Source organism: Ascochyta rabiei, chromosome 20 (assembly GCF_004011695.2).
Source record: "Ascochyta rabiei chromosome 20, complete sequence".
Lineage (NCBI taxonomy): Eukaryota > Fungi > Ascomycota > Dothideomycetes > Pleosporales > Didymellaceae > Ascochyta > Ascochyta rabiei.
Window position 1 is genome coordinate 667,773 of NC_082424.1, and position 27,586 is coordinate 695,358.

The 27,586-nt window shown below is 57.1% G+C and overlaps 12 protein-coding genes across 12 annotated transcripts, besides 11 other annotated features; 5 read left to right on the top strand and 7 right to left on the bottom strand.

Moving 5' to 3' along the window:
* Window positions 1–46: 46 nt before the first annotated feature.
* EKO05_0010684 (uncharacterized protein) lies at window positions 47–2,229 on the top strand (the record flags this gene model as incomplete). The annotated part of the gene is made up of 2 exons (XM_038943566.2): window positions 47–508; window positions 556–2,229. The coding sequence occupies 2 exons, from the start codon at window positions 47–49 to the stop codon at window positions 2,227–2,229; spliced, it is 2,136 nt and encodes a 711-aa protein (XP_038793627.2).
* A 393-nt stretch (window positions 2,230–2,622) lies between these two features.
* Window positions 2,623–5,307, bottom strand: EKO05_0010685 (RNA helicase; the record flags this gene model as incomplete). The annotated part of the gene is made up of 1 exon (XM_038947285.1): window positions 2,623–5,307. The coding sequence occupies one exon, from the start codon at window positions 5,305–5,307 to the stop codon at window positions 2,623–2,625; it is 2,685 nt and encodes an 894-aa protein (XP_038793628.1).
* Window positions 2,748–2,804: a tandem repeat.
* Window positions 4,915–4,953: a tandem repeat.
* A 300-nt stretch (window positions 5,308–5,607) lies between the features above and the next one.
* On the top strand, window positions 5,608–6,747 carry EKO05_0010686 (tRNA (cytidine(32)/guanosine(34)-2'-O)-methyltransferase; the record flags this gene model as incomplete). Its single annotated transcript, XM_038947286.1, has 1 exon — window positions 5,608–6,747. One exon carries the CDS (start codon window positions 5,608–5,610, stop codon window positions 6,745–6,747), a length of 1,140 nt encoding a protein of 379 aa, XP_038793629.1.
* Window positions 6,071–6,102: a tandem repeat.
* A 136-nt stretch (window positions 6,748–6,883) lies between the features above and the next one.
* Window positions 6,884–8,407, bottom strand: EKO05_0010687 (uncharacterized protein; the record flags this gene model as incomplete). Its single annotated transcript, XM_038947287.1, has 1 exon — window positions 6,884–8,407. The coding sequence occupies one exon, from the start codon at window positions 8,405–8,407 to the stop codon at window positions 6,884–6,886; it is 1,524 nt and encodes a 507-aa protein (XP_038793630.1).
* A 714-nt stretch (window positions 8,408–9,121) lies between these two features.
* On the top strand, window positions 9,122–10,099 carry EKO05_0010688 (uncharacterized protein; the record flags this gene model as incomplete). The annotated part of the gene is made up of 1 exon (XM_038947288.1): window positions 9,122–10,099. The coding sequence occupies one exon, from the start codon at window positions 9,122–9,124 to the stop codon at window positions 10,097–10,099; it is 978 nt and encodes a 325-aa protein (XP_038793631.1).
* Window positions 10,100–10,245: 146 nt separating this feature from the next.
* On the bottom strand, window positions 10,246–11,685 carry EKO05_0010689 (uncharacterized protein; the record flags this gene model as incomplete). Its single annotated transcript, XM_038943475.1, has 3 exons — window positions 10,246–10,891; window positions 10,937–11,549; window positions 11,595–11,685. The coding sequence occupies 3 exons, from the start codon at window positions 11,683–11,685 to the stop codon at window positions 10,246–10,248; spliced, it is 1,350 nt and encodes a 449-aa protein (XP_038793632.1).
* Window positions 11,686–12,355: 670 nt separating this feature from the next.
* EKO05_0010690 (splicing factor) lies at window positions 12,356–13,322 on the bottom strand (the record flags this gene model as incomplete). Its single annotated transcript, XM_038943684.1, has 3 exons — window positions 12,356–12,820; window positions 12,898–13,238; window positions 13,292–13,322. The coding sequence occupies 3 exons, from the start codon at window positions 13,320–13,322 to the stop codon at window positions 12,356–12,358; spliced, it is 837 nt and encodes a 278-aa protein (XP_038793633.1).
* Window positions 12,829–12,885: a tandem repeat.
* Window positions 13,322–13,362: a tandem repeat.
* Window positions 13,363–13,421: a tandem repeat.
* Window positions 13,422–13,432: a tandem repeat.
* A 74-nt stretch (window positions 13,433–13,506) lies between these two features.
* Window positions 13,507–15,463, top strand: EKO05_0010691 (Subunit of the glycosylphosphatidylinositol transamidase complex-like protein; the record flags this gene model as incomplete). Its single annotated transcript, XM_038943532.1, has 2 exons — window positions 13,507–14,006; window positions 14,068–15,463. The coding sequence occupies 2 exons, from the start codon at window positions 13,507–13,509 to the stop codon at window positions 15,461–15,463; spliced, it is 1,896 nt and encodes a 631-aa protein (XP_038793634.1).
* Window positions 13,569–13,599: a tandem repeat.
* Window positions 14,022–14,061: a tandem repeat.
* A 549-nt stretch (window positions 15,464–16,012) lies between the features above and the next one.
* Window positions 16,013–16,082: a dispersed repeat.
* Window positions 16,083–16,156: 74 nt separating this feature from the next.
* Window positions 16,157–16,251: a tandem repeat.
* A 558-nt stretch (window positions 16,252–16,809) lies between these two features.
* On the bottom strand, window positions 16,810–18,130 carry EKO05_0010692 (uncharacterized protein; the record flags this gene model as incomplete). The annotated part of the gene is made up of 2 exons (XM_038943525.1): window positions 16,810–18,020; window positions 18,064–18,130. 2 exons carry the CDS (start codon window positions 18,128–18,130, stop codon window positions 16,810–16,812), a joined length of 1,278 nt encoding a protein of 425 aa, XP_038793635.1.
* Window positions 18,131–18,586: 456 nt separating this feature from the next.
* EKO05_0010693 (12-oxophytodienoate reductase) lies at window positions 18,587–19,910 on the bottom strand (the record flags this gene model as incomplete). The annotated part of the gene is made up of 2 exons (XM_038943518.2): window positions 18,587–19,765; window positions 19,812–19,910. The coding sequence occupies 2 exons, from the start codon at window positions 19,908–19,910 to the stop codon at window positions 18,587–18,589; spliced, it is 1,278 nt and encodes a 425-aa protein (XP_038793636.2).
* A 2,047-nt stretch (window positions 19,911–21,957) lies between these two features.
* Window positions 21,958–24,180, top strand: EKO05_0010694 (ATPase with role in protein import into the ER; the record flags this gene model as incomplete). Its single annotated transcript, XM_038943461.1, has 5 exons — window positions 21,958–22,198; window positions 22,251–22,360; window positions 22,411–23,549; window positions 23,601–23,636; window positions 23,685–24,180. 5 exons carry the CDS (start codon window positions 21,958–21,960, stop codon window positions 24,178–24,180), a joined length of 2,022 nt encoding a protein of 673 aa, XP_038793637.1.
* Window positions 24,181–24,913: 733 nt separating this feature from the next.
* EKO05_0010695 (uncharacterized protein) lies at window positions 24,914–26,055 on the bottom strand (the record flags this gene model as incomplete). Its single annotated transcript, XM_038943523.1, has 2 exons — window positions 24,914–25,904; window positions 25,952–26,055. 2 exons carry the CDS (start codon window positions 26,053–26,055, stop codon window positions 24,914–24,916), a joined length of 1,095 nt encoding a protein of 364 aa, XP_038793638.1.
* Between the last annotated feature and the right edge of the window lie 1,531 nt (window positions 26,056–27,586).

Genomic DNA, 27,586 nt, shown 5'->3' on the forward strand with positions numbered 1-27,586 from the left:
CCCCAGACGCGTCGACATGACGACTCCACAAGTCCACCTCACCACCATGGCGGCGTCGGTGGTGTACGACAACGTCGCGGAGGGCGTCAAGCTCGAGACAGGTCGTTTGTTCGAGAGCAGAAAGTTCTGGGTCGCCCAGCACGTGCCCCACCGTAGTGCGCTGCTGGACCTGATCAGAGCTAATGGCGGACACATTACGCTGCTGGAGAAGCAGGCCGACTGGATGATCGCAGACCATTTTCGAAAGGGCTGCCCGCCTGCATCGATCAGCTACGAGTTCGTGCACAAGTCCGTCGCAAAGGGCGAGATCCTCGACCCCAGCGACTTCCCAGCAGGGCCGAGGATAGGCACGGCACGCGACCCTGGGTCTTTGGTCAGGCCTGCCAAGGGCGCGAGAAATGCATACACACCTGACGAAGACCGTATCCTCTACAACTGGGTCAAGGATGCCGCCGCCGCGGGCGTTGCCACCAGCGGGAACGAGCTGTACAAGCAGCTGGAGCAGAAGGTATGCAGGCGCGTGGGAGCAGAGATGCAATGCTGACCCCCTTCAAGTGCCCGCGACACACATGGCAGTCGTGGCGCGACCGCTACCTCAAGCAGCTTCAAGGTCGTCCCGCTTCTGCCTTCAGCGTCCCAGCTGACACGCCGCCTTCAGACCAATCGTCGAGGGCGGACGAAGCACCTGTAGAAAAGAAGGAAGCGCTTGTCAAGGACAAGGAGCAAGTCTGGTCAACCACCGAGCCAGAGGCCTGCATCAGCGAAGAGCAAGCTGCCAGCGATGAGTACACCGTCAAACAGTTGGCCGCAACCTTCAGTACCGAGGACTGGGAAGAGTTGTATGCTCTTGTTGACCACATCGACAACCTCTCGAAAGACACCCTGTCCTACCAGGCCTCGTGGGCCAACTGGGCCAAAGATATGGATAATCAAACGGCCGCACAGTGGCAGCAGTACTACGAAAAGATAGTCAGGCCACAGTGGTTGCGTGATCCAGTTTCGAAGAGGGAGCGCATCAGGAAGAGAGTCGAAGAGAAGCACCTGAACGATAGCTCGAGTCCAAACAAGAGTCAGAGCTGGAGCCAGGCACAAGACAAGACGGTCGATGCGTTGCAGACAGCACCAGACGCATTGCGGTCCGATTCGAGACTGGAGTCTGACTTGACTGCACAGCATGAGACGCCGAATTACATCAGAGACGGCTACGAGTCGGCATTCAAGCGGATACGGGGCGACTTGGATGATGTCCCAGAGGCCGCAGAAGCCGTCCGGCCGGCAAAGAGGAGGAGGGTCAGCCTGTCTCCAACGCTCGTCAAGATGGAAGAGCCGGTGGATGTTGTCGGCACCCGAGAGCAGCCATTGAAGATCCCTTCCACTACGAGTTCCCGTCAAACAAGCGCTGAGCCGCAATTATCAGAGGTGACGCATCCTCACGCGCAAGTGATTGACGAAGCGGACGATACTGAGAGCTTGTTGTCAGAAGACGGTTTTGCCCATCCGCCTCGACCGCCAATAGTGTTGCAAGACGAAGACGACCTCGAAAGCACAGCCTCCTCTATCGACTTAGCACACATCGCCCCTCTTCCTCGACCGCTCCAGGTCCCAGAGACTGAAGAAGACGATGAACACCTTCCCTCCAACACACCCACCCCACGCGCCTCCAAATACACCACTTTCGACACCCAAGCTAATCTTTCCTCGCCCTCGCAGCTCCCACGCCCGCCCGTTGACTCCTCCCCACCACATCATCCCGAGTCCGACGCCTCAACCACCCAGTCCATCGAGGAATTCCGCCGATCGCTGCTCGAAGACGACCCCTCGACGCAAACCGAACGCCGACTCCCTCGCCTCCCACGTCCCGCCTCACCAACACCATCCACAACCTCGTCAGCATCCAGCACCACCTCAGCGGACCCAGACGAGCCGCTCCTCGCCGACGAAATCGACGACTTCTTCACCTCCCAGCACGCCGCCGGCTTCTCCGACGAGTTCATCGCCAAAGCCCTCAAGCGGACACGTTTCCGCCCCGGCCTCGCCACCGCCGTGCTCGAAGCGTGGAAGCACGGCCTCCCTCTGCCGTCCCAGCGCGGTATCTGGAGCGCCGAGGACGACGAGCAGGTCGAGCGCGGCGACGGACTTTGTCTTACGCGGCTGGCGGAGAAGCACACGCTTGACGGGTGGGGTGGCATTACGGAGCGGCTGAACTGGCTGCGTGCGTGGCGGCAGTGAAGCTGCACCGACCAACGATGGTGTTGCGCGCCTGTGCCGAGGAAGAGGCTGTCCGAAACGAGTCAATGGCTTGGCTTCATAAACACCTTGCCCTTGCTGCTCGGTAGACTGTTGGACACGCGCTCTTGTCCACATGGCATGCCCACCACTGCGCGGCACTCACTCCCCATCCCGCGTTCTCTGCCCGGCGCTGCGAATGCGGAAGTGCCCATTCAATGTGACATGTCTGTTGAACGAATACGGGATGCAGGACAGTACACCACATGGAAAGTACGGAGCGATGAGAGAAAAAAGGATATGGATAGATGGTACGTTTGTACGGTAATGGTAGCATACGATTCAAGTTGAGATACTATACCGCGCAGCGAGATGCAAGATCAAGAGATGAGAAAACTAATGGTGGATCCACTTCTTCTTCGTCCCATCTGCGTTCCGCTTGCGACTCTTCTGCTTCTTGCTCTTGCCCTCGGGCTTGGATGCTGCGCTGGGTGGTTTGGACACCTCGTCTGCATCTGCGTCTCCATCCACCACCGGGTCTTCGTCTTCATCCTCCTCCTCCTCATCCTCATCATCCTGAATCGGTGCAGGGGTGGGTTTATCGAGTTCGTCGTCGAAGCCCAGTCCGTCGACAGCGCCCAAGAAGCCCGTGTTGCCCTCGCCCTTCATCAGGGCTTCGACGTCGATGCCGCCGCTGGTGAGATACTTGGCGCTGACGCCCGTATTGATGCGTTCTGCGAGGAGCCCCCTCAGCTCGTGTCTGATGGATGCGAATTCGGCTCTTGTCATTTCGCTCGCGTTCTTCTCTTTCTTCTTGCGTCCGCTGCCTCGGCCTTTCTTGCCCTTGGCTTCCTTCTCGAATTCCTCGCTGTCGTAGTCGATGCCGAGATCTTCGGCGGCCTGCATGAACATGTCGTCGGTGGAGTTCTTCTTCTCTTTGGCAATGACGGTGTCGGCGAGCTTCTTGGATAGGGTGGCGCGCGGCTTGAGGCGCGAGACGATGCGGCGGTCGATGTCGAGTGTGCGGATGAAGTAGGCGCGTTTCTTGTTCTTTTGCTGTTGCGCGGATTCGGCGCGAGCGTGCACTTTCGCAACGAGTCGACGCACACCCGCGACTTCTTCAGGCGCGCAGATGATGATGCTGGAGCCTGAGGCGTCGGCGCGGGCTGTGCGGCCAGATCGGTGCACGTATGTGTCTGCGGCGCGTGGCAGGTGGTAGTGGATGACGAGGTCGACCTTGGGAATGTCAAGCCCACGAGCTGCAACGTCGGTCGCGACGAGAATGGAACCAGGGCGCGATTTGAAGCGCTCGATGGAGCGAAGACGCGCTTTCTGAATCATGCTCGAGTGAAGCGGGAGCGCAGGCAGGTTGAGGTTGGCGAGGAACGGGGTCAGGCGGCGGACTGCAGAGATGGAGTTTGTGAAGATTAGGGCACGCTTGTTGGGGTGGAACAGCAGGAGGGAGTACAGGTAGAGGTCCTTCTCGGGGCCGGCGCATTCGATGAGGCCTTCGCGCAGCTTGCTAGCCATTTGCGACTCGGGGTTTGCGTCGATGAACCGAGGCTGCTCTTCGCGGAAGTTGAGCTTCTTGAGCAGATATTCCATCGAGTCGGCTTTGTTCATGATGTCGCCTGTGCCGTTACCAAACTTGACTTTGCCGGCGAGCTTCTGCTGGAGACCCTTCTGGAAGGTAGCAGAAAAGACGAGGGTTTGGCGTTCGACTTCTGGCGTTGGCTCCTCCTCGTCCTCTTCGTCGTCTACCTTGTCCAGCACCTTGAGGATTTCTCCAAGCTCTTGGTAGTGACCTTGGCTCAGAAGGCGATCAGCCTCGTCCAGGACCAAGAACTTGACCTGCTTGAGAGCACGCAGGAGGCCTTGACCGCTGCTGATAACCTCCCACAGCCGTCCAGGTGTGCCCACGACAACATCCGCCTTCTCCAGCTGGCGACGTTGCTTCTGCACGGACAGACCACCTGTGATCGTTGCGATGGAGGGGGCATCGAAGTCACCCTTGACGCAGAGATCAGTCAAATGCGCTGTGATCTGATGGGCGAGTTCTCGCGTCGGCGCAATGATCAGGGCGGTAGGTATTGTCTGTGTCTTTGCATCCTCGTTGTGCGCAGATCGAGTGGCGAGGTAACGTTCAATGATGGGAATACCAAAGGCAAGCGTCTTTCCTGAGCCTGTAGAGGCTTTACCAATGAGATCTCTGCCAGCCATGATCTCAGGTATCGTCGCAGCCTGAATCAAACTGGGTTTGGAGAACTTCAGTCCTGCAAGTGCACCCACCACCTTCTCGGATAGATTCAGCTCTTCCCACGCTGATGTATCGACCTCGTCATCATCGACCGGCTGGTTGAGCAAGATGTCGAACGCCCCCTCGCCGGAGATCTCGAAATCCTCCGTGGCTTCCGCGCCTTCTTCTTCGACGTAGTCCGGATTTGCGCCGGCGTTGGCTGCAGTATTCTGCTTCAGCTTCTCCTCTTCCCTCTTTGCCTTGGCCTCCGCCTTCTTCTCCTTCTTCGTCTTGGCTTTCTCTGGCTTCTTTTCGACCTTGTCCTTCTTCAGTGCTCTCCCGTCTTCTATCGCGCTGTTTGGGTCGAGGTCTTCGATGTCGATGCCACCCGTCTTGGCCGGCGCGTCCTCAATGTCTTCGTCGCTGAATCCTGCAAACGAGTCGTTGTCAATCTCAGCCTCAGCTTCCTCTGCAGCCTCTGTCTCCCCCTCCACGGGTAGCTCCTTGCCTTCCTGGCCGATCATCTTCTCCAGACGCGCAGCCTCTTCCTCTTCTCTGCGCCAGGCAGCTTCTACATCCTTCTCAACCTCTTCTTCGGTTTTTGTGGTCTGGAACGTGATGTTGCCGGTAGTCGGGTCCTTGACGATATCCACATCGTCAATCTCTTCCAGCCCGTAGAAGCCCTCGGTATCCTCCAGACGATCTGGCATAGACACTGTCTTCCATCCCAGCTCGTTCAATTGGACTCTGCGTTTCTGCTTCCTCGTAGGTTTGAGGGAATTCTCGAGCTTCTGGCGCTTGTGTGCTTTATGCGCCGCTTTCGGGGGGTTGTGCGCACGCTTCATCGTGGATGTTGTGTTTGGACGGTTGGTCGCGGTCCTGGAAATTTTTGGGAAGATCGGCGAGTCGGCGTTGCTACCCTTGCAAGCCGTGCCCCTCACGTGGGGTCGACTTTCACACCTCCGATTTTGAGATACGAGCTCCCTGCATGACCAACATATCTGCCCTGAAATCAACGGCAATATCGAGAAATTGGTTTCAGTCAGTATTGGGTGCTGGGTGTTTGCTTGCCAGGTTGGAGCGCAGACGCGAAAAAGAGTCTGGGATTTCCAAAATCGTCTAGTAAGAGTAAATAGACGCAAACCATGGGCAAGTCGTCAAAGGACAAGCGTGACGCTTACTACCGTCTCGCAAAAGAGGAGGGATGGCGTGCGCGGTCGGCATACAAGCTGCTACAAATCGACGAGGAGTTCAACCTGTTCGAGGGGGTTACAAGAGTCGTTGATCTCTGTGCTGCACCAGGGAGTTGGAGTCAGGTACTCTCTCGTGTCCTCATCAAGGGCGAGACATTCGGCAGAGCAGGGTGGGAGCAGAAGCAAACAGCAACACGGCGACACGTTCTTGGCTTGGATCAAAAAGAGGAAGAAGGCACCGCGCCAGCTGTTCAGCAACCAAAGCCCAGAGAAAACGTTCGGATCGTCGCAATCGACCTACAACCCATGAGCCCACTGGAGGGTGTCACCACAATGCGCGCTGATATCACGCATCCTTCCACCATCCCGCTCATGCTCAAGGCACTGGACCCTGATACATACGACCCAACCTCAACGTCCTCGTCCTCGCCCGTCGATCTCGTCATCTCGGATGGTGCGCCAGACGTCACAGGTCTGCACGACCTCGATATCTACGTGCAGAGCCAGCTTCTTTGGGCAGCGCTGAATCTGGCTCTGTGCGTCCTCAAACCCGGCGGCAAGTTTGTGGCCAAGATCTTCCGCGGAAAGGATGTCGACCTGCTTTTTGCGCAACTCAAGATCGTGTTCGAGAGGGTGCGAGTTGCAAAACCAAGGAGCAGTCGTGCGAGCAGCATCGAGGCCTTTGTGGTGTGTGAGGGTTTCTGTCCGCCAGAGGGGTTCAAAGCGAGTCTCGACAAGCCACTGGGCGCCGGGACACAGATACCGACCGACACGAACGCACCAAAAGAGGAGAAGAAGGAATCGCGAACAGTCAGGGCAGACGGTGCGATCGAGCTTGACTTTGGCACCGAGGGTGAGGATGGGAATGGTGATGAAGAGGGTGGCCAGCGATGGATAGCGCCGTTCCTGGCGTGCGGCGACTTGTCAGCATACGACTCCGATGCGACATACAAGCTACCGAAAGACAGAGTCAGTCTGGATCCCGTTCAGCCGCCTACAGCACCACCGTACAAGCGTGCATTGGAGATGCGCAAGATGGCTGGCGGTGCCTACGGGAAGACCAAAGGGAGGGCAAGCAAAGAGAAAGTCTGATCACGAATATGATGGTAGATTAGCCTTGAACAGCGTTGCAACGTCCTCGCATATTCGAAAACCACGTTGCAGTAGGTGTCATCACCCTCAGACCCTCTCAAGTCAGCGTCCGTCGCATTTTTACATCACCCATCAATCATCTCGTCCAACCACCATGCTCGCCGATATCAATGTTTTTAAGAAATCCTGCACACTGATCTCCCGCAATCCTCCCAAAAACCACACATTCCAACAGCGACGAACCACCCAGTCGATTCTGCCCGTGAAGCCCACCGGTAATCTCGCCAGCACCCCACACACCCTCGATGGGTCTGTTGTCCGTCGACAAGACTTCGCTTTTCTCGCTGATAAGCACACCGCCCATGGTGTAGTGGATCAAGGGCGTTACTGTGCCAACATAGACTGCCGACTCAGGAGCAGGTGCCCTCAGTCCCCACTGCCCAAAAGCTTTTCGTTCGAAGGCGTCCTCGGCACCGCTCGAAACAGTCTCGGCATATTGCCTGATTGTCTCAAGAGCCTCGGAGCCTAGTTCAGAGAGTGTAGTCTTTCGCATGAGGCCCTTGAAAACGTAAAAGTCGACATGGGATTTGGCAGCGTTGTAGCTCGCTTCATCTAGAACGAGCTGGACCTCCCATTGCCGCGGGGACTCAGATGTTGAAGGTGTCGACGTGATGGCATTTGCTACATTCTCCCTCGTGTCCAGCTCGTTGACGAAGCGCTTTCCATTCAGCAGCAGTACGCCCCCTTCGCCTCGGAGAACTTCTCCAGCCAGAAACTTGAGCGGCGCAGCTGGATCTGCCGGGTCCACGAATCCTGTCGGGTGTACTTGTACCGAGTCCATGTCGATAAGTCGAGCCCCCGCCGCCGTAAGAAGCGGTTGTGTTCCGGGTCGAGGGTCGTTGGTAGACGAATATCCGGCGAGATCTGGACGGTATCGGGCGAGCAAGCCCTTCGCGTCGCCCCCAAAGCCTCCTGACGCGAAAATCACAGGGCCGTGGAGCTCTTCATAGTTGCCGTTCGCATCCATGTACTCTACGCCTGTCACGCGCTTTCTCTCTTGAAGGACTTTCGTGACAGTGCATGAGGTCTGCAAGTGGAAGAGAGGAGACTCCTGGAGGCCTTTCAACAACGCGCTGATAATTGCGAAACCTGGCGGCGGTCCAGTCCCCCTGTGCGTCCTGGCATACGAATGTCCGCCCAGCTGCGCAACTTTAGACAGGTCGACTCCCTTCTCTTCCAGCCACTGCACCGCGCCCGCAGAGCCCTCGGTCAATGTCCTCACGAGCCTCTCCCTCTCAGCGGTGAAATTCGACATCCGCTTACCAGCTGAGACCACCGTGTCTGAATAAAACGCATTCTCTGGCTCCTGGACCGGCTGATACTTTGTGGGTGCTCCGTTGATGCCAGAGGATGCTTTGATGCTGTTGCCTCCTGGCTTTGTCGCACGCTCGAGAACGCGCACTGTGACATTCTGCTTGACCAGCTGAGAGGCAGCGCTGAGGCCTGCGAGGCCAGAACCTACGACGATGGCGCATTTCGAGGACATGTCGTCGTCGAGTATGGTTGAGAACATCTGCGCGTTGCTACTGTGATAGACGATTGCTGCAACGAGCACAAGAAACGAGATGACTGACAGTATGAGCGTGTGGAGGGAGAGCATGGTAAGTAGTTCCTGAACGCCGCTCCATCGCTGCTGTGGTCATTCGATGCGTTGTCATCCTGATCAGGCGATTGTCACGCCGCGGCAGAAGTCCGCTCATACTGCTGATTTGCGCAGGCCGTCACACTCAAGAAGACGTCTGCCTCCGCATATGGGCAATGCACCATTGGTCATGTACATAGATTGACAACTGCGTTCTTGACACAAGACAGAGGTCATGTGTTGGAGCGTGCACGTTCCTCGCTCCACCTCGAAACCCTCCTCTCACACTCTCTGCTTCCTCACACCACTGCGGCAACATTAGACGCGTGCGAAGTCTTCAAGAAGCAGTTGCAGTCGAGGCAATGCCAATCACAGATGATTGATTGCGCCAGACGCACGCAGCGCGTTCTCCGACGACAGGTCATCTCCCGGAACCTCAGTCTTCCAGGCGCTAGAAGAAATCTGTGCAGAGCGAAGTGGTTTTGTACGCGGGTGAGGCTTGCCGGGCGCTCGCAACGACAGGTTTAGACGACTGTGCGTTATTAGTCTACCGCCATGCGCTCGGAAGGTTGTTTCCCGCCGTGGTGGATGTAGAACGGTGAGGACGCGGCAGCAGACGTTCCGAATTCTGGGACAAGGTAAGAGGAGCCGGCTTCAAGTCTCATAACTTCAGATTCGTCTCCTACTTGCGCGGTCTTTTCCCTCCTCTCTCATTACTGTGTGGCCGTCACGATGCTGCACAACATGCTCAACCTCAGCTTTCTGGACCTGGCGCTCCTCTGCCATCCCATCCTCGCACTCGTCCCAACCAAACCAACACAAAAAGCCTCTAGGAGACACTACCTCGCTTTCTCCTTCGTCGCTCTCCTCGCGCTGCGCTACTACGCCTCAACGCCGCCCCTCTCCACCCCCCTGGACGCAGAACTATGCCAAACCCACGACGCCCCCAACCCAATCGCCCACCTGTACCCCGGAAACGCAACCGGCACCTTGAACGGCACCATCACCGTGCTCCCAATCCCTCTAGCTCTAGCCCGGAAACTCATACCGGCACAATACACCATCCGAACAACGGCGTACCAGCACCTCCTCCCCGCCTTCCCCAGGGACATGTACCCAGCCATCCTGCAAGCACTGCACGACCACGAAGTGCAAGCCTTTGGCTACAAGATCCCCGACTTCTCACGAACAGGGATCGAATTCCCGTTCCTGGATCTCTTCGCGGACGGCACGAGCTACAAATGGGCGCCGAGCCTGCTCATGACGGCGCACCACGACACGGCGCTCAAGGGGGCCCTGGACTACGGGACAGCCGTGTTCCCCGCGCAGTTCGATCCGCCGTGCGATGCGTACCGCCGGGCTCCACACGGTCGGACCTCCTTCGCTGCTAGCGCCGTGGATGGGAAGGCGGCGGTGTCGACCCTCTTCGCGCCGACGACTGCGCCGCCTTTGTATCCGCTCAACTTCTTCAAGAACGTGACGAACCAGCCGACCTTCGCGGATGGGAAGACGTGCGATAACATGATACGGTTGTTCAACACGAGCGTCACGACGGGGATCGAGTCGGTGCGGGGGCGTGTGCGGGCCAAGATTGCGCCGTTTGGGGAGGAGCGGGTGTGGGAGGGGGTCGAGGGGGTGCGGTTGGACTCTGCGTTTATTGAGAACAACTACTTGCCGTGTGAGGGGTTTAGGGGGTATGGGGGGTCGTAGAGAGGGAAGTTTTCAGTGAGCGATACCCCGTAGACAGTGATTCAAGCAAGCTGATCCACACTGCAAGACTCTGACGACGAATCGATCTGGTGTCTCCGCGTTGCAAGGTCACGTGCCATATCCAGTCTACCTCAAGCACGCACCACCTACAACTTATCCCTCCTCGCAAACCTGACTTTGTTGTTCCCCAAATCGAACACAACCAGCACGTTCTTCAGGAAGCTGTCGCCCAGCACACTCGCGCCGCCCGCGCTCCTCTGAATCGCCAACACGCACTGGCCCGCCTTGCCACCGACCGCCGCACCGCCCACGGCGCCGGCTCCGCGATTCATCAGATCGTCCGTGTTGATGAAGTACGTCTTGCCGGCGATAGTGACGCCGACGCGCGGCGCCGTGGCGGAGCAGGTGACAAAGTACAGCTGAGACGCTGCGTTGAAGACGGCGGGGGGGCTGAAGAGGGAGGCGATGTAGTCTGTGATGCGGTCGGGGAGGTAGATGAGGGTTGTGCCGCTGTCGACGATGATGCTCTGGCGACTTGCGGTGAAGTTCTGCGGCGTGACGAGGGAGCCTGTCGGGGCTGTGATCGAGTAGCCGGTGATGGCGATGCTGTAGTACGTGTACACGCCGGCAGAGACAGGGACGATGGCGGTTTCGGACCAGGAAGTAGCGTCGTAGTTCACTCTGGGAATACCGCCGATGGCCAGGAGTCCGCCTGAGGCCCGGGCAGAACCACCCACGGCGGTGCGGTTGAGCGCGAGGGAGAAGACGGAAGGGTAGTACTTTTGATCGAAACTAGAGAGGTTAGACGGGTGTGTGCAGATGGATGGATACACTTACAGCGTGAAGATGACCGACTCATACCCGATTACACTGCTGCCACTGGCAAGCCTCGAGTACGCGAGACCCATCAGTCCACTGCTCGTCCCATCTCCATCCCAGAACCCTTGCTGCACAACGCCAATCGTCTGGTTGACAATCTGACGCGGTGCATACCCAGCGCCCACGTCGCCAATGCCGAAAAACTCCGTAGCAAGGATGCCCTTCAGATACTCGCCGCTGGTGTAGTTGACGCTAAAACCCTGCGTCGGGGAATAGGGCTTGTAGCTCCGCGACGCGGTTGTATTGTACAAGGGACCGAAACCGCACGTCGACGTCAAAAGGCTAATGCCCGCACCGTTCCTGCAGGCGAAGCCCGTCTGCGCAACCCACGTGTCAGAGCTTCCTGTGTCGAGAACAAGCGAGTAGACCCGATTGCCCAGTGTGATGTTGGCCATGTACACTCGCCCGCCAAGCGTAAGCAGGTTTTCCGTCACGTTCGCGAGCTTGTCGCTTTGGCGCTTCATCTTTTTCTTAATAGCATTGCGGCGCAGACTTGCAAGGTACTCGGACGAGGGAGGCATGGCGCCCATGAAAGATTCCCCGACCTCGAGATTGAGCACATTGTCGCTCACTGTCTAATTAGCTGCTTGTCCGGTCCTACATTGGAGTGGCCTACATGCTACGCCAGCGGGAAGTCGGCGGTCCAGAGCCGAGGCATATTGAGCTGCGACTGTCAAGAGAGCCAACAAGGAAGATGCTGGATGCATGGTGCTGGCAAAGCAGAGGAGGCTAATTGGCAAACGGGGTGCATACGTATTGCAGGCTATATATTGTGCCGGACTGTCAGGCTTTTACTGCCATGCATTTCTCGCCGGGGTAGAAGAAATGCAACCACGCTACATTCCTGAACGTGTGGCCTCGAAAGTGGGTGCGTGCGGCGAATAAGCGTCGACAGCTGACGTCGGCTCGAGCATGCGTCATTCCTCCACTTCATTCAAGACTTACTTGCAAGGAGTGTGCATGTTCGAGGCCTTGGCTTACCGTGGGAGGTAGGTAGGAAGAGCAAGACGGTGCAAGGCCCATGGCCGACTGACAGGCTGAACAAGAGGTGCGTATGCCATGCAGCGGACAGGCTAACATAAGAGAGTACGTATGCACTCACCGCTATCCCTGGACTCGATGGCGTTTCAGCGAGCGTCAGCGCCGGTCCCTTGTTCAAGGTTAGATACATGTCAAGCGGACCATGGTGTCGGCGTACATAGTTTGATTGGGACTAGGTCGCGAGCTCCACGCTCCAAATGGCTCTGTACATGGCCTCTGTTGTACAAGTACTGCGGAAAAGAAGTCGCAGCAAAGGGTCGCTCGCAATCATGCTGTGGTAAGCTGGACCGTTTGGGAATCGTCATGACACACCTTGAACGCCGGACCGAAGGACTGCTACCATCCGCCTCTTCTGCCGCCGCGGCCACGTCGCCCTCCGCGGCCACCGTAGCCACCTCCTCCCCAGCCGCCTGCGCCTCGGTCGTCGGCCTGGGAGGGGTATGCGTCGCGGGGAGGGGCGCGGCCCTTGAGTTCCTTTTGCAGGGATTCATACGACTTGCGCATCTGCGCATAGCCAAGATGCATTTTTCCGTAGAAGTGGTCTGCTAGGCGGCGATCATTGTCAAGGCGACTCAGGTACGCACCACACACGTCACAGACCTGCAGCTTCTGGTGGCCCGAGGGACCGCCCGTGTCGGAGAGGGCGCGCAGTTCGCGTTCGCGCTCCTCCTTCTCGGCCTTTTTCATGCGCACCTTGGTAAACTCCTGCACGGCCATGTTGACGACGCCCTCGTCGCCCATGATCTGGACCTCGAGCATGCCGGCGTCGATGGACTTGGTCAGCTCGTTGATTGATTTCAGCTGGCAGTGAAGTCAGCAGTCAGAAGCCAGAAGTGGGAAGTGGGAAGTGGGAAGCCAGAAGCCAGGCATATACTCACCAGCGCGTTGGTCTGGCGGATCTCCTCGGGCGTCTTCTCCAGGCGGCGCTGGGCCTGGTCGATCTTGCGGTTACAGCCGTCGATGTGGTGCTGCATGTCGCGCAGGTAGTCGAAGTCGAAGCCCCACCGCCGCTTCTGGTCGGCGTCGGCGTCCTGGTACTCGTTCTTGAGGGCCTCGTTGTGGACCTTTGGGCACGGGCCCAGCTCGTTCTTGGTGTTGGTGAAGAGGTCGTGGGGGCAGTTGCCGACGAGGTAGGAGCGGCAGACCTTGGGGTCGGTGATGCTGAGCTGGGGCGCGCGCTGGTCGGAGCCGCTCATGAGCTGCTCGCCCATGAGCTGTTCTGGGGGGGGTCAGTAGGGCAGGGCGGCGGTGCGCGGGGGCGCGTGTACATACCAAGCAGCCTGCGCGTCTCTGCAGCAGCCATGGTGGGCGTCGGTGGTGATGGTGAAGGAGGTGGTGGCGGTGACGGCGACGGTGACGGCGACGGCGACAGTGACGGCGACGGTGACGGTGACGGCGACGGGTGAGGTTGGTCAGCTCGACCCAGGCAGGCATCGAACAGAAATCGCGACGGGCCTCGGTGACGCCAAGCTGCGCGCTCCCAGCCAATGGGGCTCCTGCACGCGCCGCACCGCCAACGACAGCTCGACGGCTCGACGGCTCGACGGCGCTCCCCCTCCTCCTCCCCCTCCTCCTCCTCCACGACACTCGACTCAGTCCCCTCCCTTGGCGCAGAGCGAGGCTGCCATGCTGCGATGCTCTCTCCCCTGCGCCTCCTCTTGCTGAGCGCTGCCGCCGCCTTCACGGCACGCGCGGCCGACTACCACGAGCAGCTCCTCCTCCGCCCGCTGCCCCTGGACACGCTGCTCGCGTCGTTCAACTTCCGCAGCAACGAGAGCCAGGCGGGGTTCGAGCAGCAGAACTTCCGCTACGTGCCGCGCTCGCTCGGCCAGATTCTGCAGCACGCACACACCAAGGAGCTCCACCTGCGGTTCAGCGTGGGCAGATGGGACGCCGAGAACTGGGGCCAGCGGCCGTGGCAGGGGGCGCGAGAGGGCGGGACGGGCGTCGAGCTGTGGGCCTGGGTGGAGGCCGAGAGCGAGGAGCAGTAAGCCAGGCGCCCCGCCGATGCCAACGACGACTGACGACTGACGACTGACGACTCGCAGGGCCTTTGCTCGCTGGCTGACGCTCACCAACGCCCTGTCTGGCCTCTTCTGCGCCTCGATCAACTTCATCGATGCCACAAAGACCATCCGCCCCGTCATGGCCTTCGCGCCCGAGGGCGACCACGCCAACGCGCCCAACCTCCACCTGTTGCACGGCACCCTGCCCCACGAGGTCGTCTGCACCGAGAACCTGACGCCCTTCCTCAAGCTGCTCCCCTGCAAGGCCAAGGCCGGCATCTCGAGCCTGCTGGACGGACACAAGCTGTTTGACGCCTCCTTCCAGACCATGGCCATCGACGTGCGCCCCGTGTGTCACCTCGACAACGCCACCTGCTCGCTGGAGATGGAGCAGTCGGTCGACATGGTGCTGGACATTGCCCGCTCCAAGAGGTCGCGCGCCAACCCCATCCCCCGTCCGCTGCCCATCCACCAGATGGAGTGCGACACCGCCAAGCCCTACAGCGCCGACGACACCTGCTTCCCCCTGAACAAGGGCACCGATCCCGGCTGGTCCCTGCACGAGCTCTTCGGCCGCCCGCTGAGGGGATTGTGTCCGCTGACCGACGAGGGCCACGACAGTAGCAGTGTGTGCATCAATACCCCGCCAGAGCGCACCGTCGACGTCGACACTGCTGGCCACTTTACCGAGACGAGACGAGACTCGGACACGCTCCGCTGCTACGGGCTCGCAGCTGGCGCAGACTTCGACCTCGTCTTGCCGGAGCAGAAGATGACGACAGGCCTGCTTCGCCCAGACCCACAGCTCTTCGCCGCCCGATCCATCAACGGACACGGACAGGAGCGTGGAAGCACCCAGGCCATCATCAAGAACCCTTCGGCTACGGACCAAGTCGACTTTGTCTACCTGGAGTCTCTGCCTTGGTTTATGAAGCCATACCTCCATACGCTGCGTGCTCAGATAGACACGTCCCCGGAGAGCCCCATCAAGGAGACATACTACAGGCCGGCGCTGGACAGACGACGCGGCACCCACCTCGAGCTGCGCATGGTCATCCCGCCGAGCTCCACCCTCACGCTCACGTACGAGTTCGAGAAGGCCATCCTCCGCTACACCGAGTACCCGCCCGACGCCAATCGAGGCTTCGATGTTGCCCCGGCCGTCATCCGCGTTCTCTCGCCGCAGCCTGCAGACAAGAAGGGCATCTACGTCCGCACCACATCGCTGCTGCTGCCCCTCCCAACGCCCGACTTCAGCATGCCCTACAACGTCATCATCCTGACCAGCACAGTCATGGCGCTCGGCTTCGGCAACATCTTCAACCTGCTGGTGCGTCGCTTCGTGGGCGCTGACGAGGTGCCGGCCGCCGGTGGAAACCTGAAGGACAGGCTGTTGGCGAAGATTGCCGGCATCAAGCTGAGGCTTGGGCGGGCGTGACGGTGGAACAAATCACTTGTCTTGGTTCAAACTTGCAGGTGCTTGCCACGGCTTTGGCGGTGGTCAGCGCAGACCAGCTACAAACAACGACGAGCATGGAGTGGCCACGAAATAGCAACCACTCGTACAACACGCGCTTATAGTATTCCATAGTCATTCTTATATAAACAAGCATATTTACACACTACTATAACTACTAACTAAATCTAGACCTCTCTATAATGCTACTTTATACTATCTATCCTCTCTGCACGCCGTATGCGCTATTTAGTAACAGTGGTATTGATAGAGAATGACCATAGCAGAAAAAAATTACAATGCCTAGACCTTGTGTTTTTAATTGTCAAGGCTTGTTAGTGCCTGGCGATACGTACACACCCCCCTAATTTAGAATGTCAATTTATCAACACAGACTAACCTATAAACTTATCAACACAAACAATAAATGTCAACAGGTGAATAATTAGCCGGTTTTCTATAGTTTTTATACTTTCTCTATGTACCGTTACCTGATCTTTGTCAGACGCTGGCAAATGTCTCTTGGCCATCGGCAGGTAGCGGCGTTCACCTCTGATCAGGTATGGCATTAAGTACTGCTCTGGCCACATGCTCACTATTTTACCATTGGCTAGCTAGTTCGAACCTTTTGTTCATCTATGACGTATTTACAATTATAGGTGGCTAAATCTGTAGGAAGAGAGAAGGAGAAGAAGAAGAAGAAGAAGAAGAAGAAGAAGAAGAAGAAGAAGAAGAAGAAGAAGAAGAAGAAGAAGAAGAAGAAGAAGAAGCAAAGGTTTATATGTTTAAGGATACGATTAGGATTCTGAAGATATGGTTACCTTCTTTTGGTCTCTTGCTTTGACTGGGTTTCGTTCTTTGCGCTTGCTTACACTACTAGGCACTACCCGCTCTTGCAAACCACGCTCTTCACCCTACAACCCCCCCGCGTTCAATTTCTCTCTTTCAGCCACATCGACACAACGTGCCACTCGCGCTCGTCCGCCACTGTGTCTGTACGGTTCACTCCCCTCCCCGTCAGCGTGCTCGTTGCCATTGCTGTGCGTAGCGTGGGTTAGCTTGCTTTTCTGCTGATGATGCGGGTGGGAGGGCTAGAGAAGGCGTGGTTCTGGAGGTTGTGGGCACACTGCCGCTGGAGTGAGTTGTTTTGTGGTGTGTCGCCGCGGGCTGGATCCGGGGAGTGTGGTTTGATGTGGGGTTCAGCGGTTTGCTTCAGTTCGAAGAATGGCGACATTTCAGTTGGATGGTTTGGTTCTTGCTCTTCCGTTTTTATTACTACCAACATATCTGACGCTTCGACCGTGCAATGCCATCCCTTCAGCACACGCTCATTGACGGCTACTCCCATGTTGGTCCCGCAGGTGGGTCTCGACCGTCTTGTCGTCCAGGCTGTCCAGCGGTGCTGCGTGCGACCTGCTCGCGGGAGGTGCGTTTTCGCTCTCAGAATCGGACGGGTTGCTAAAGCCCATGGCGCCGAACACGGAAGAAATCGACTGGGCTAGGGTGTTCGCTGCTGAATTCAGAGTGTAGTTGCTCTCGTTGTCTCGCGTGAAGGATTTGGGGGCTGCGAAGCCTTTGGGCTCCTGGAATGATGGCGCTTGGTTTCCCCCCAGAATCTCTCGCTGCGTGCTCTTCTGCCTGGGTTCGTCTGTGCCTTGGTCTTGCTTTGCTTCGGGACTTTGAGACGTTTCTGTTGTGCTGCTCTTCTGCCTGTCCGCCAGCGTCTCCTCGAGCTGCTTTCCAAACAGCAACTTGAAAAACACAACAAACACCACCTCCCCGCTCTCTCTGCTCTTCAGCACAAACCGTAGGTGATGCGTCTTCTCGTCCACGTACTTGGCGACACTGATCGAAAACCCCGGCAACCGGAGACTGAAACTGCTAAAGTCCAGATGCGGGTTGAAGAAGTCGGCGTGGTACATCCTCCCCTTCTCAAACGTGAACTTCTCCAACTGCGACTGGTCAAGGAAGAACTTCCTCCGCGCTTTCCAAGAACCCGGTATCCTTTGGCCTTCACGAACAGGCTCACCGGACAGAGTGGCGCCCTCTTCCACCACGCCGTCGTTTTCACCCTCCAACCGCTTCAACTGCTCTTCGGCACCAACTTCCTCCACCGTCCCGCCAACCCGAAAGGTAAACATACTGCTCAACGCCGGCCCGTACAGATACGGCTCGTCGCTGTACGGGTCGGCATACAGCCCTGGGTCCAGCACGTTGGTCGCGATCTTGACCGCTGTTTTAGTCCCCGGCGGCAAGCGGTCGCGCACAGGGTGGCTAAAGTCAAATCCCATGATCAAGTCGGTGCCAGAGATGTCCTGCTTGGGGACGAAAGACCATGCCACAGAGTATCGATCCGACGTGTGGAGGGGGTGGTTGAAGTAGGAGCAGTTCTTGGGCGCATCTTTGGGAAGGCCGTGGTAGTCTTTTATGCGCACGCGAAGGTACGACGTTGCGAGGCTGTTGTCGACTCTGTGGACTTCTGGGCTGTTGACGGATACCTGAGAGTGCGTGTTTGGATCGTATGATGGGCCGGCGGTTACTGTGGAGGTTAGATGGGATGGCGAGAGGCTGATCCATCCTACCTTGGAGGAGATACTTGTCCCGAGCTGCAGGGTCCACGACACTTTCTGATCCGCCAAGTAATCCCATCTTCGGTTCTGAGTTAGCTGCAATGAGTTCTCTGGTGTGGAACAGGGAGGAAATGCAGTGTAAGCCATCTGGCAGTGTTCAGGGGTCTAGGCAGTAACGCGTGGAAAAAAGCTTGATGCGGGTACATTGAGCACTTATGATGCATGACGTCGTGGTGTTGTTGAGACAGCCAATGAGGGAGCTCCGGCAGTCTGACCTAGCGTGTACCGTCTTGCAATCAACACGTGTAGGAGACGTTCAAGAGCAGCCATCGTGATTACGAATTGGTTAGTCCATCTTGTGCAGCGTGAAAGCAGCTTCATTTGCAAACGCTTTCTTGTTCACAACCTGATCCCTGGCAACGTCAGTGTTGGGTGCATTAGTTTGAGATTACAACATCTACTTCAGGCTTCTACCTCCTACGAGTCTAAAACTTGAAGTGTCCGTGCTAAGAAACACATGGGTATTGTGAAATTCTTACTTTTTACCGCGGCCACCAAAGCCCCAGCGGATCTGGTTGGCCCATCGACCCTCCACGCCGAGATCGTCAGCAAACTGCCAGACAAGACCGGGGTTCTTCTGGAACATGCGACCGACAAAAGCGACGTCGAGGTTGTCGTCCTCGAGATAGCCGTTGGCCTGCTTGCCGTTGGTGATGGAGCCGACAGTGCCAACGAGCATCTTGTCGCCGACCTTGTCTTTGACTGCCTTGGCGAAGGGCTCCTGGTAGCCGGGGCCGCCATGGATGTGCTGCTTCTCGTGCAGCCCGCCAGAGGAGACATCGAGAAGATCGACGCCCTTCTCGGCAAGCTGCTCGGAAAGCTTGACGGTCTGCTCGACGGTCCAGCCCTCAAGGCCAGCCTCCTCGAGCCAGTCGGTGGCGCTGATGCGGAGGAGAAGGGGCATGTCCTTGGGGATGGTCGCACGAGCCAGGTCGACAATCTCGAGAGTCAGGCGGGTGCGGTTCTCGAAAGAGCCGCCATACTTGTCGGTACGCTTGTTCGATGCGGGCGACAAGAATGAGTGGAGGAGGTAGCCGTGGGCGTTGTGGATCTCGATACAGTCGAAGCCAATCGAGACAGCGCGCTCAATGGCAGCCTTGAAGTCGGTCTTGAGCTGCTCGATGTCGTCCAACGTCATCTCCTTGGGCTGGCAGTGGTTGTCGTTGAAAGCAATCGCGGACGGCGCGTGGACGTTGTCGGGCCAGCCGTTCAGGTCTTTGCCTGCAATGTCACCCTTGCTCAGCCACGGGGCGACTGTGCTGGCTTTGCGACCGGCGTGTGCGAGCTGGATACCAATCTTCTGGCTCTGGCCGTGTGCAAACTCGACAATCCTGCGGAGGGGCTCCTTCTGAGAGTCCTTCCACAGACCAACATCCTCAGGCGTGATGCGGCCGTTGAACTGTACTGCGGTAGCCTCGACCATCGTCAGTCCAGGGCCGCGCTGGAGGATGCCACCCAGGTGCGTGAGTTGCCAATCAGTGGCATGGCCGTCCTGGGAAGAGTACTGGCAAAGTGGCGACAGCGCAATGCGGTTCTGCATCTGAAGACCCCGGATCTTGAGTGGGGTGAAGAGCTTGGGGATCTTTGAGCTGCCATCGGTCATTCCAAGCGCGGTACCCGCCGGGGGGTCCTGGAGGGGTGTGAAGTATGAGATCTGCAAAGTCAGTGTGGTGTTTACAACTTTCGTCATCTTCACATACTCCAGGGGCTGCATGGTTCTTCAGGTGATCCTCGGTTGGGATCTCCTTGGGGATGGCATGGTGCGAGTGGGGCTTGTCGGTGTTTGCTTCAGCGCCCATGGCTGCGGTTGTGTGTTGAAAGGAAGGATAGGAACTCGAAAGGATGGATAGAAACTCGGCTTCGATTGGTACAGGACATGAATATTTGGTGGGCTGCGAGCATTTTATACTGACTCCCCACTCTCAAAGTACCGTTAGGTGGCGTAGCGTAGTCAGACACAAGAGCCCCGCAGACGTCACATCTCCGAAGATGCGATTCGCAGACGTTGATTTGTAAGGCGTTACCTCACCATGCGACCATGTAACCGACAACAGAGTGCTAGTCTGCGTGGTCCTGACGTCCTCAAACAATATAGCATAGAACATTGCAGTGTGAAAATGTATAACTGTTCTGTTTTCCTGCTCGCCACATACCGCTGCTCGTCTTCTGCATTTCTCAGCAGTCCATCAGATCTTGGGATAGCTCTGGTGGCTGCATTGATGGCGGTGACTGTCGGCAAAGGGTTGGCGTGACGGTTTGTCAGCGTCTTCATCCGGTTGGAGTGACAGCGTACTGACGTCGTGAGGCTCAACAAATGTCTGTCAGTTTCGGGCTGAGTCGTGGTATTAGCAGTTGCATGTAGGATTTAACGGCGACGTTTTCTCGACGCAAACGATATCAGATACGAAGCATGCCCTGGTGGTCCGGGCAATATTAATTGTTCAATGCCTAGCTTTCTCCAAGACTTTAGTGCTGCAATCGATGCTTTCATTTATGTTCCAAATCGAGTATACCAAGAGCTGTCGTGCCGAGTTGGACCCTGTCTCGGTGCAAAAGCTGCACAACACTCAATCTCGAAACGAATCTTGGTCGACTTAGAGGCCTCGAAAACGCCAATCTTCTAGCGCCGTGATCGACTTTGGCTCTGAGTTCCCGAACATGGTAATCGTGTGGTATCGTGACAAGGTTTGCCTGCAGCAGAGTGAAGTGTGGTGTTTCAGACGGGTGTCACATCAAGGCGAGGTCTGGAGAGTCGAAGAGACGCAGTATCATTGCATTTGAGCTCTGACTGCCCTCATTGGGTCGTCTCTTCGCCTGACGCCTGTGTGCAAACCGTGCAGACCCCGGGACTTGAGGAGACAAGCCCTCACGATGCCAATATTTAGTGCTGTGATCCATGCCCTTCAAATATACCGCATTCAGTATGAGCCGAGAATGCGAGACGTTGTAGCGCGTGGACCAGCAAAGACGCTGAAGGTTGACAGATCAAAAACAAGGTCTGGACATGTTCACGACCGTATGATACTGTTCGAGCACGTTCTATAGCGGCGTCGATTGCTAGAAGACTCTACAAACATGTTCGAACACCGATCGCAACGTGAATGTCAAGACCCCTTCACCGCCTTCTCGACCCACTTGAACGCCGCCACGAGAGGAAGTCATATCTACTCAGCAGCTGTATGAGTTCCAGGAGACGTTGCTGAATATATATGATTCGCAGGCGGTGATGGACAAATGGCAACTTCCACATACAGAGACAGGGCTTCAAGAGGCCACCTTGACATCCTGACGGGTGAGGCTGAGGACTAGCGCAGGGTGCATGCGAAATCCGCCATTGCTGGGATCTGGCCTGCCGAAAGGACAGCTATTGCAGGATTGCTTGAGTCAAAGTCATACCGTGGTGATGCAGCAAGCACGTGTATGCTGTATCACGGACGGCGAGCGTAGTCGAAAGTTCGAGCATCGAGTGAAACTACACGTGTCCTGTACCAATGAAGCATGAGTTTGAGTGAAATTAAGGCTGATGTGCGGGCAACTCCAGGTTAGTGGGGCAGAGCGACCGCGCTAAGGCCAATCTCGGAGGCGGTGAGGCTCGGGGAGCTCGAGATACCAGCTGTTCTTTTGTAGAGGCCACTCCACATATAACGCTTGCCTTTCGCCAGCTCTACCCTCTTCCTCTTTCATCCCACTCCGACAGTCAACTCCCACTGGCTTGTCTTGCTTTTCTTTCTTAGATACCCGGAGTCTTCTCTACTCCACCGCACGCAGCGAGCTCTCCAGAGTTCACCCCACGCACGCTTGCGTCCATTGAAGCCACTCAAAGGCCTACACACACCACACACCACAATGGCGCGCAGCTCACGGAGCGCCAGCAAGCGCTCGACATGGAGCATCGCGTTCTACCTCCTCATGGTCCTTGTCGCCGGCTTGATGCTGGCGAAGACCGCTCGCGCTGAGGACCAGGAGCCCCTCGCCGAAGACAGCAACGCCATCTCCGGCCCCGTTATTGGTATCGATCTTGGAACCACTTACTCCTGTGTTGGTATCATGAAGAACGGAAAGGTCGAGATCATGGTCAACGACCAGGGTAAGTCTGCCGCGGTGCTGCACTCGAACAACAGCTGACAGGTGTCCTCTAGGTAACCGTATCACACCTTCCTGGGTCGCTTTCACCGACGACGAGCGTCTTGTTGGTGACGCCGCCAAGAACCAGTTCGCCAGCAACCCTCACCGCACCGTCTTCGATGTCGTAAGTAGCATGTCTCTGTAGCGTTGCACAAAAGCTGACAGCCTCTGCAGAAGCGTCTCATCGGCCAGAAATTCAGCGACAAGTCTGTCCAGAACGACATCAAGCACTTCCCCTTCAAGGTCGTCAACAAGGGTGGCCAGCCTCGCGTCAGCGTCGAGGTCCACAAGGAGGAGACCACGTTCACGCCTGAGGAGATCTCGGCCATGGTCCTCGGCAAGATGAAGGAGGTTGCGGAGAGCTACCTCGGCGAGCCCGTCAAGAACGCCGTCGTCACTGTCCCCGCCTACTTCAACGACGCCCAGCGCGCTGCCACCAAGGACGCCGGTACCATTGCCGGACTCAACGTTCTCCGTGTCGTCAACGAGCCCACCGCCGCCGCTCTCGCCTACGGCCTTGACAAGACGGACCAGCCCGAACGCCAGGTTCTCGTCTACGATCTCGGTGGCGGTACTTTCGATGTTTCCATCCTCACCATCGAGGACGGCGTTTTCGAGGTCCAGTCTACCGCTGGTGACACTCACCTTGGTGGTGAGGATTTCGACAACCGCATCATCAGCTACTTCACCAAGAAGTACAACAAGGAGAACGACGTCGACATCACCAAGGACGCTAAGACCATGGGTAAGCTCAAGCGCGAGGTTGAGAAGGCCAAGCGCACTCTCTCTTCCCAGAAGACCACCAAGATCGAAATCGAGTCTTTCTACAAGGGCAACGATTTCTCCGAGACCCTCACCCGCGCCAAGTTCGAGGAGCTGAACAACGACCTGTTCAAGAAGACCCTCAAGCCTGTCGAGCAGGTCCTCAAGGACGCCAAGCTGAAGAAGAGCGACATCGATGACATTGTCCTTGTTGGTGGCTCCACCCGTATCCCCAAGGTTCAGCAGATGCTCGAGGAGTACTTCGGAAAGAAGGCCCGCAAGGACGTCAACCCCGACGAGGCTGTCGCTTTCGGTGCCGCCGTCCAGGGTGGCATTCTCGCTGGTGACACCACCACGGAGGGTCTGATTCTTATGGATGTCAACCCGCTCACTCTCGGTATCGAGACCACTGGCGGCGTCATGACCCACCTCATCAAGCGCGGTACCACTATCCCCACCAAGAAGAGCCAGATCTTTTCCACGGCCGCCGACAACCAACCCGTCGTCCTCATCCAGGTCTTCGAAGGCGAGCGCTCCATGACTAAAGACAAGTGAGTGCTCTTTGTTTCCACCGTCACCGATCGAGCGCTAATTCTTGACAGCAACAACCTCGGAAAGTTCGAGCTCACCAACATCCCGTAAGTTCTCGTATCCCTCCAGTCTTAAAACATGCTAACAAGCGCCAGCCCCGCTCCCCGTGGAGTCCCCCAGATCGAGGTCACTTTCGAGCTTGACGCCAACGGTATCCTCAAGGTCTCCGCCGTCGACAAGGCGACTGGCAAGGGCGAGAGCATCACCATCACCAACGACAAGGGCCGTCTCACGACCGAGGACATTGAGCGCATGGTCGAGGAGGCCGAGAAGTACGCCGAGGAGGACAAGGCCAACCGCGAGCGCATTGAGTCTCGCAACAAGCTCGAGAACTACGCCTACAGCCTCAAGAACCAGGTCAATGACAAGGAGGGTCTTGGTGGTAAGCTCGAGGAGGACGACAAGGAGTCTCTTCTCGAGGCCGTCAAGGAGACCCAGGACTGGCTTGAGGAGAACCAGCAGTCTGCCGTCGCCGAGGACTTTGACGAGCAGTTCCAGAAGCTGTCTGACGTCGCCTACCCCATCACCTCCAAGCTTTACGGCTCGGCTGGTGGCGCTGACGACGAGGAGCCTGGTCACGACGAGTTGTAGATTGATGGTGAAAAGTTGACCTGAATTATGTTGGGCTGCCTTTGGCCAGCCATGTACAAGTAGCATTCCTGTCACCGTTACATCGGCCATGGCGTAGATCTACATGGAGTTAGGTGGATTTAGTTACGATGATAGCTTTTCAACGAAACGAATACGAACATTTGACCAAATCTGGCCGTCTGCATTGTGTGCCATGCATACCGTGCATGCAAGGTGCGATCGCGCCTTCCACAACCATGGTCGGCGATGATTCAACCTGCACTTGCCCCCCACGTTACTGTCAGCAGTCACCGTTTTCCCTTCGACTCTTCATACCCGTCTCTCCGTCACTCCGTTTCCTACGTCAAGACCTTTCATGCACGTCGATTCCTCTGCTCTTTCTGCCACTTCGTCACTCAGGTATTGCGTCGTGCTTCAGGAGACCGCAGACCTTGTAAGCTGATGAGGATTGTCGACAACGTTGGAAGGTTTCGCTCGATGGTCAACGGCAATCCAGCATCACATGTCACGGCAGAAGTTTTTGGACTTTTCGCATTTAATAACAATAAACAATTATACAAAACACTGGCCACGAAGAGTCCGTCCACATTGCACGACATCGGGTGGCCATAGGCCGTAAGGGTATCCTGCGAGAAGCGACAATTTCAGGAGGATCCAGAGCGGATATAGATGGACGGGGAATATGAGGAAAAATGTGCATGAAGAAACCCAACGCCGACCTCGAGACGACCGCTTAAGAGAAGGAAACCTGGATGGTCTCGCCGGAGGAGGCCATGGAGCAACCACCGCCGGTACCGGCCATGATGGGATCGTAGCCACCGCCACCACCGGAGCTGGAGTCGCAGTTAAAGAGGTCGTAGTCGCTGCCCTTCTCACAAGAGGAGACTGAGTCGTCCTTGCACTTGAAGACACACTTGCTCATGGTCGACTCGCACTTGGAGCCCTTGGAGTTGATGGTGCGGCCCTTCATGTTGACGTTGCGAGAGACGTCAAAAGCACCGTACTGACCGAAGGTAACCTCCCACCAGGTCTGGTCGAGGCCGCCAAAGTTGGCGAGCTTGGTGTCCTTGAAGGCAGGAGCGCAAGCCGAAGGGACGTCGGCGGCGAAAGAGACAACGGTCTTCTGTCCGGCCTTGAGACCGACGGACACCTCAGGCTGGTTGACGTTCAGGGACATGCCCGAGAAGCCATCGGCCTTCCAGCAGAAGATGACGGCATCCTCATCGGCGTCGTTGGTGAACTCGGCCTTCCAGTCGCCGTCATCACCAACCCAAATGGCACCGTTGTTGCTCTTGTCGTTCTTGCCAGTGGAGACGATGCCGAGAGTCTTGCACAGGTCCTCAACGCCCTCAAGGAGATCCGAGACAACGTCGCCGATGAGATCGCCAAGGTCGCTCGACGAGGAAGAGGTGGCGGCAGGAGCCGACGAGCTCGCGGCAGCAGCCGACGAGGTGACGACGGTGGAAGAGGGGGCAGCGGATGTCTTGGCCTCCTGGACCTCGACGACGGCAGCAGAGCTGGTCGGGGCTGCCTGTGCGGAAGTCGTCTGCTCGACAACGGAAGAAGCGGCGACAGTAGAAGTGGGCTGGGCCTGCTGAGCGGTAGGAGTAGGGGTGGGAGAAGTGAAGACGGAGCTCCAGTTCACCTTGTCCCAGTCGACGTCGTTCAGGTCGTAGGCGACGGCCTTCCAGTTGATGTCGTTACCAGGAGAGCGCTTGGCATCACTACAGCTGTCAGTGGAGATATCGTGCAGGTCATGCGGTCTACTTACGCCTGGCGCCTGGCGTGGAAGCTGGCGTGGCGGTTGTGGTGGTGGGCAGCGGCGGCCTGGCCGACAGCGAGCGTGCTCAGCACGAGGGCAGTGGAGTAAAGCATCTTGAATGCGGGTTTGCTAGACGGTTGGAGGTTGTGTGCGGCAGAGATCGTAACGTCGTTCAACGGCGGTTATGAGTAGTCTGGTTGGTGAATGAGTGACTGGGGGCGAACAGCAATACCGGCGTGAAGGAGTGAACGCGCGAATTGCTATTGTTCAATGAGGGACAACGGGGTATGATATACTCGTGAAGGTGGAGAAGAGAAGAGGAAGAGCGGCGACACGCAGGAGGCAGTTCAGCCGGAGCCCCTGCTGCTGGCTTGGTGGGCCCAGCACCTCATCTCCTGCCCTTCACCCCTACCCAACAAGGAAAGGTGAGCGCGCAAACAATGGTTGTTCAACTCGGACGGCCAATGGGAAGGCGTGCCTGGATAGTGGAGCCGCGCACACATCGCCCTCATTGGTGTGCCTGACTTAGCAACGGCTTGGCGCCCGGGCGTTTCACTGCTGCATTTGCGCACACAACATGCTGCTTGTGTTGATCATCCAGGACAGAGGCGCAAAGGTTGTGAGCTGTCGCGTGCTACCTGTCAGCAGACATCAGTGGCTCCTGCACGTCTATCCAAGGCCTTTGCAAAGTGACGGCCGCGCAATTGCGATCTTCGTCGCGGTGGGGTTGACGCGCTATGATTGGAGACACACAGGTTGCATGCGTGTCCTTCGATCCTGGTCTTGTCGCCGAGGAGACAAGTGGAGCGGCTGGAGTCATTGACTCTTCCAGAACGTCTTCAAAAGCAGCCGCGTCGACTCTACCCTGCTCCACAGAATTGTGCACATCTTATTCCTCAACAACCAACAAACACGGTTTCAACAAACACGGCTTCCAAAAACTGACCTCTGACCTGCTGCAGGCAATCCACCCGTCGAGCCAGCATGAGCCGGTCGCACAAGTTTGAACAGCGCAATCCACGCAATTCTCTCCAAGTAGTGACGCAAGCATCGCGTGTGACGCAGTCCGGCTCTCCATCTCTCCACTGCGGTCTCTTCTCCACCTGGATCAGCAGGAAGTGCCGAAGCAACGATAAGTCTTATCACAACGTGCCGTGGGCCGGGTATGCAAGGAAAATCTGCAGTGTTCAACCTGCCACTCACATGCAGAACCTGACCGTCTATTGCGGGATCGTGGGGATTCGGCCATCATAGTGCAGATGCCAATGCAACGTGGTGGGTTGCCGTTCGCTGATCCTGTGTCCAGATGCTCGGAGCGCAACGGCAATCGTGAAAATGATGTAGGGACCCTTCAACAAAGATTTCGTTTAGTTTCCGTCCTTTCACATGCTGGTGAGTCAATAAGGCATTGCTGTCGACAATTCCACGAAAGGTTTGTCAAGCCGACGCATGTGCTTACGACGCCTGTCAGCGCGCAGTAGTTCTGCGAAGCCGTCCCAACAGAGGTTGAAGAGCTGCAAACCGTTCTAGAATGTCACGCACGCGCCATATCGCTAGCACGGTAAAGCAGGACCACGTACGGAGTATACAGCCTTGATATTACTGCTACCATGTCTGTTCGCCACGTCGAGTGGAAAACACATC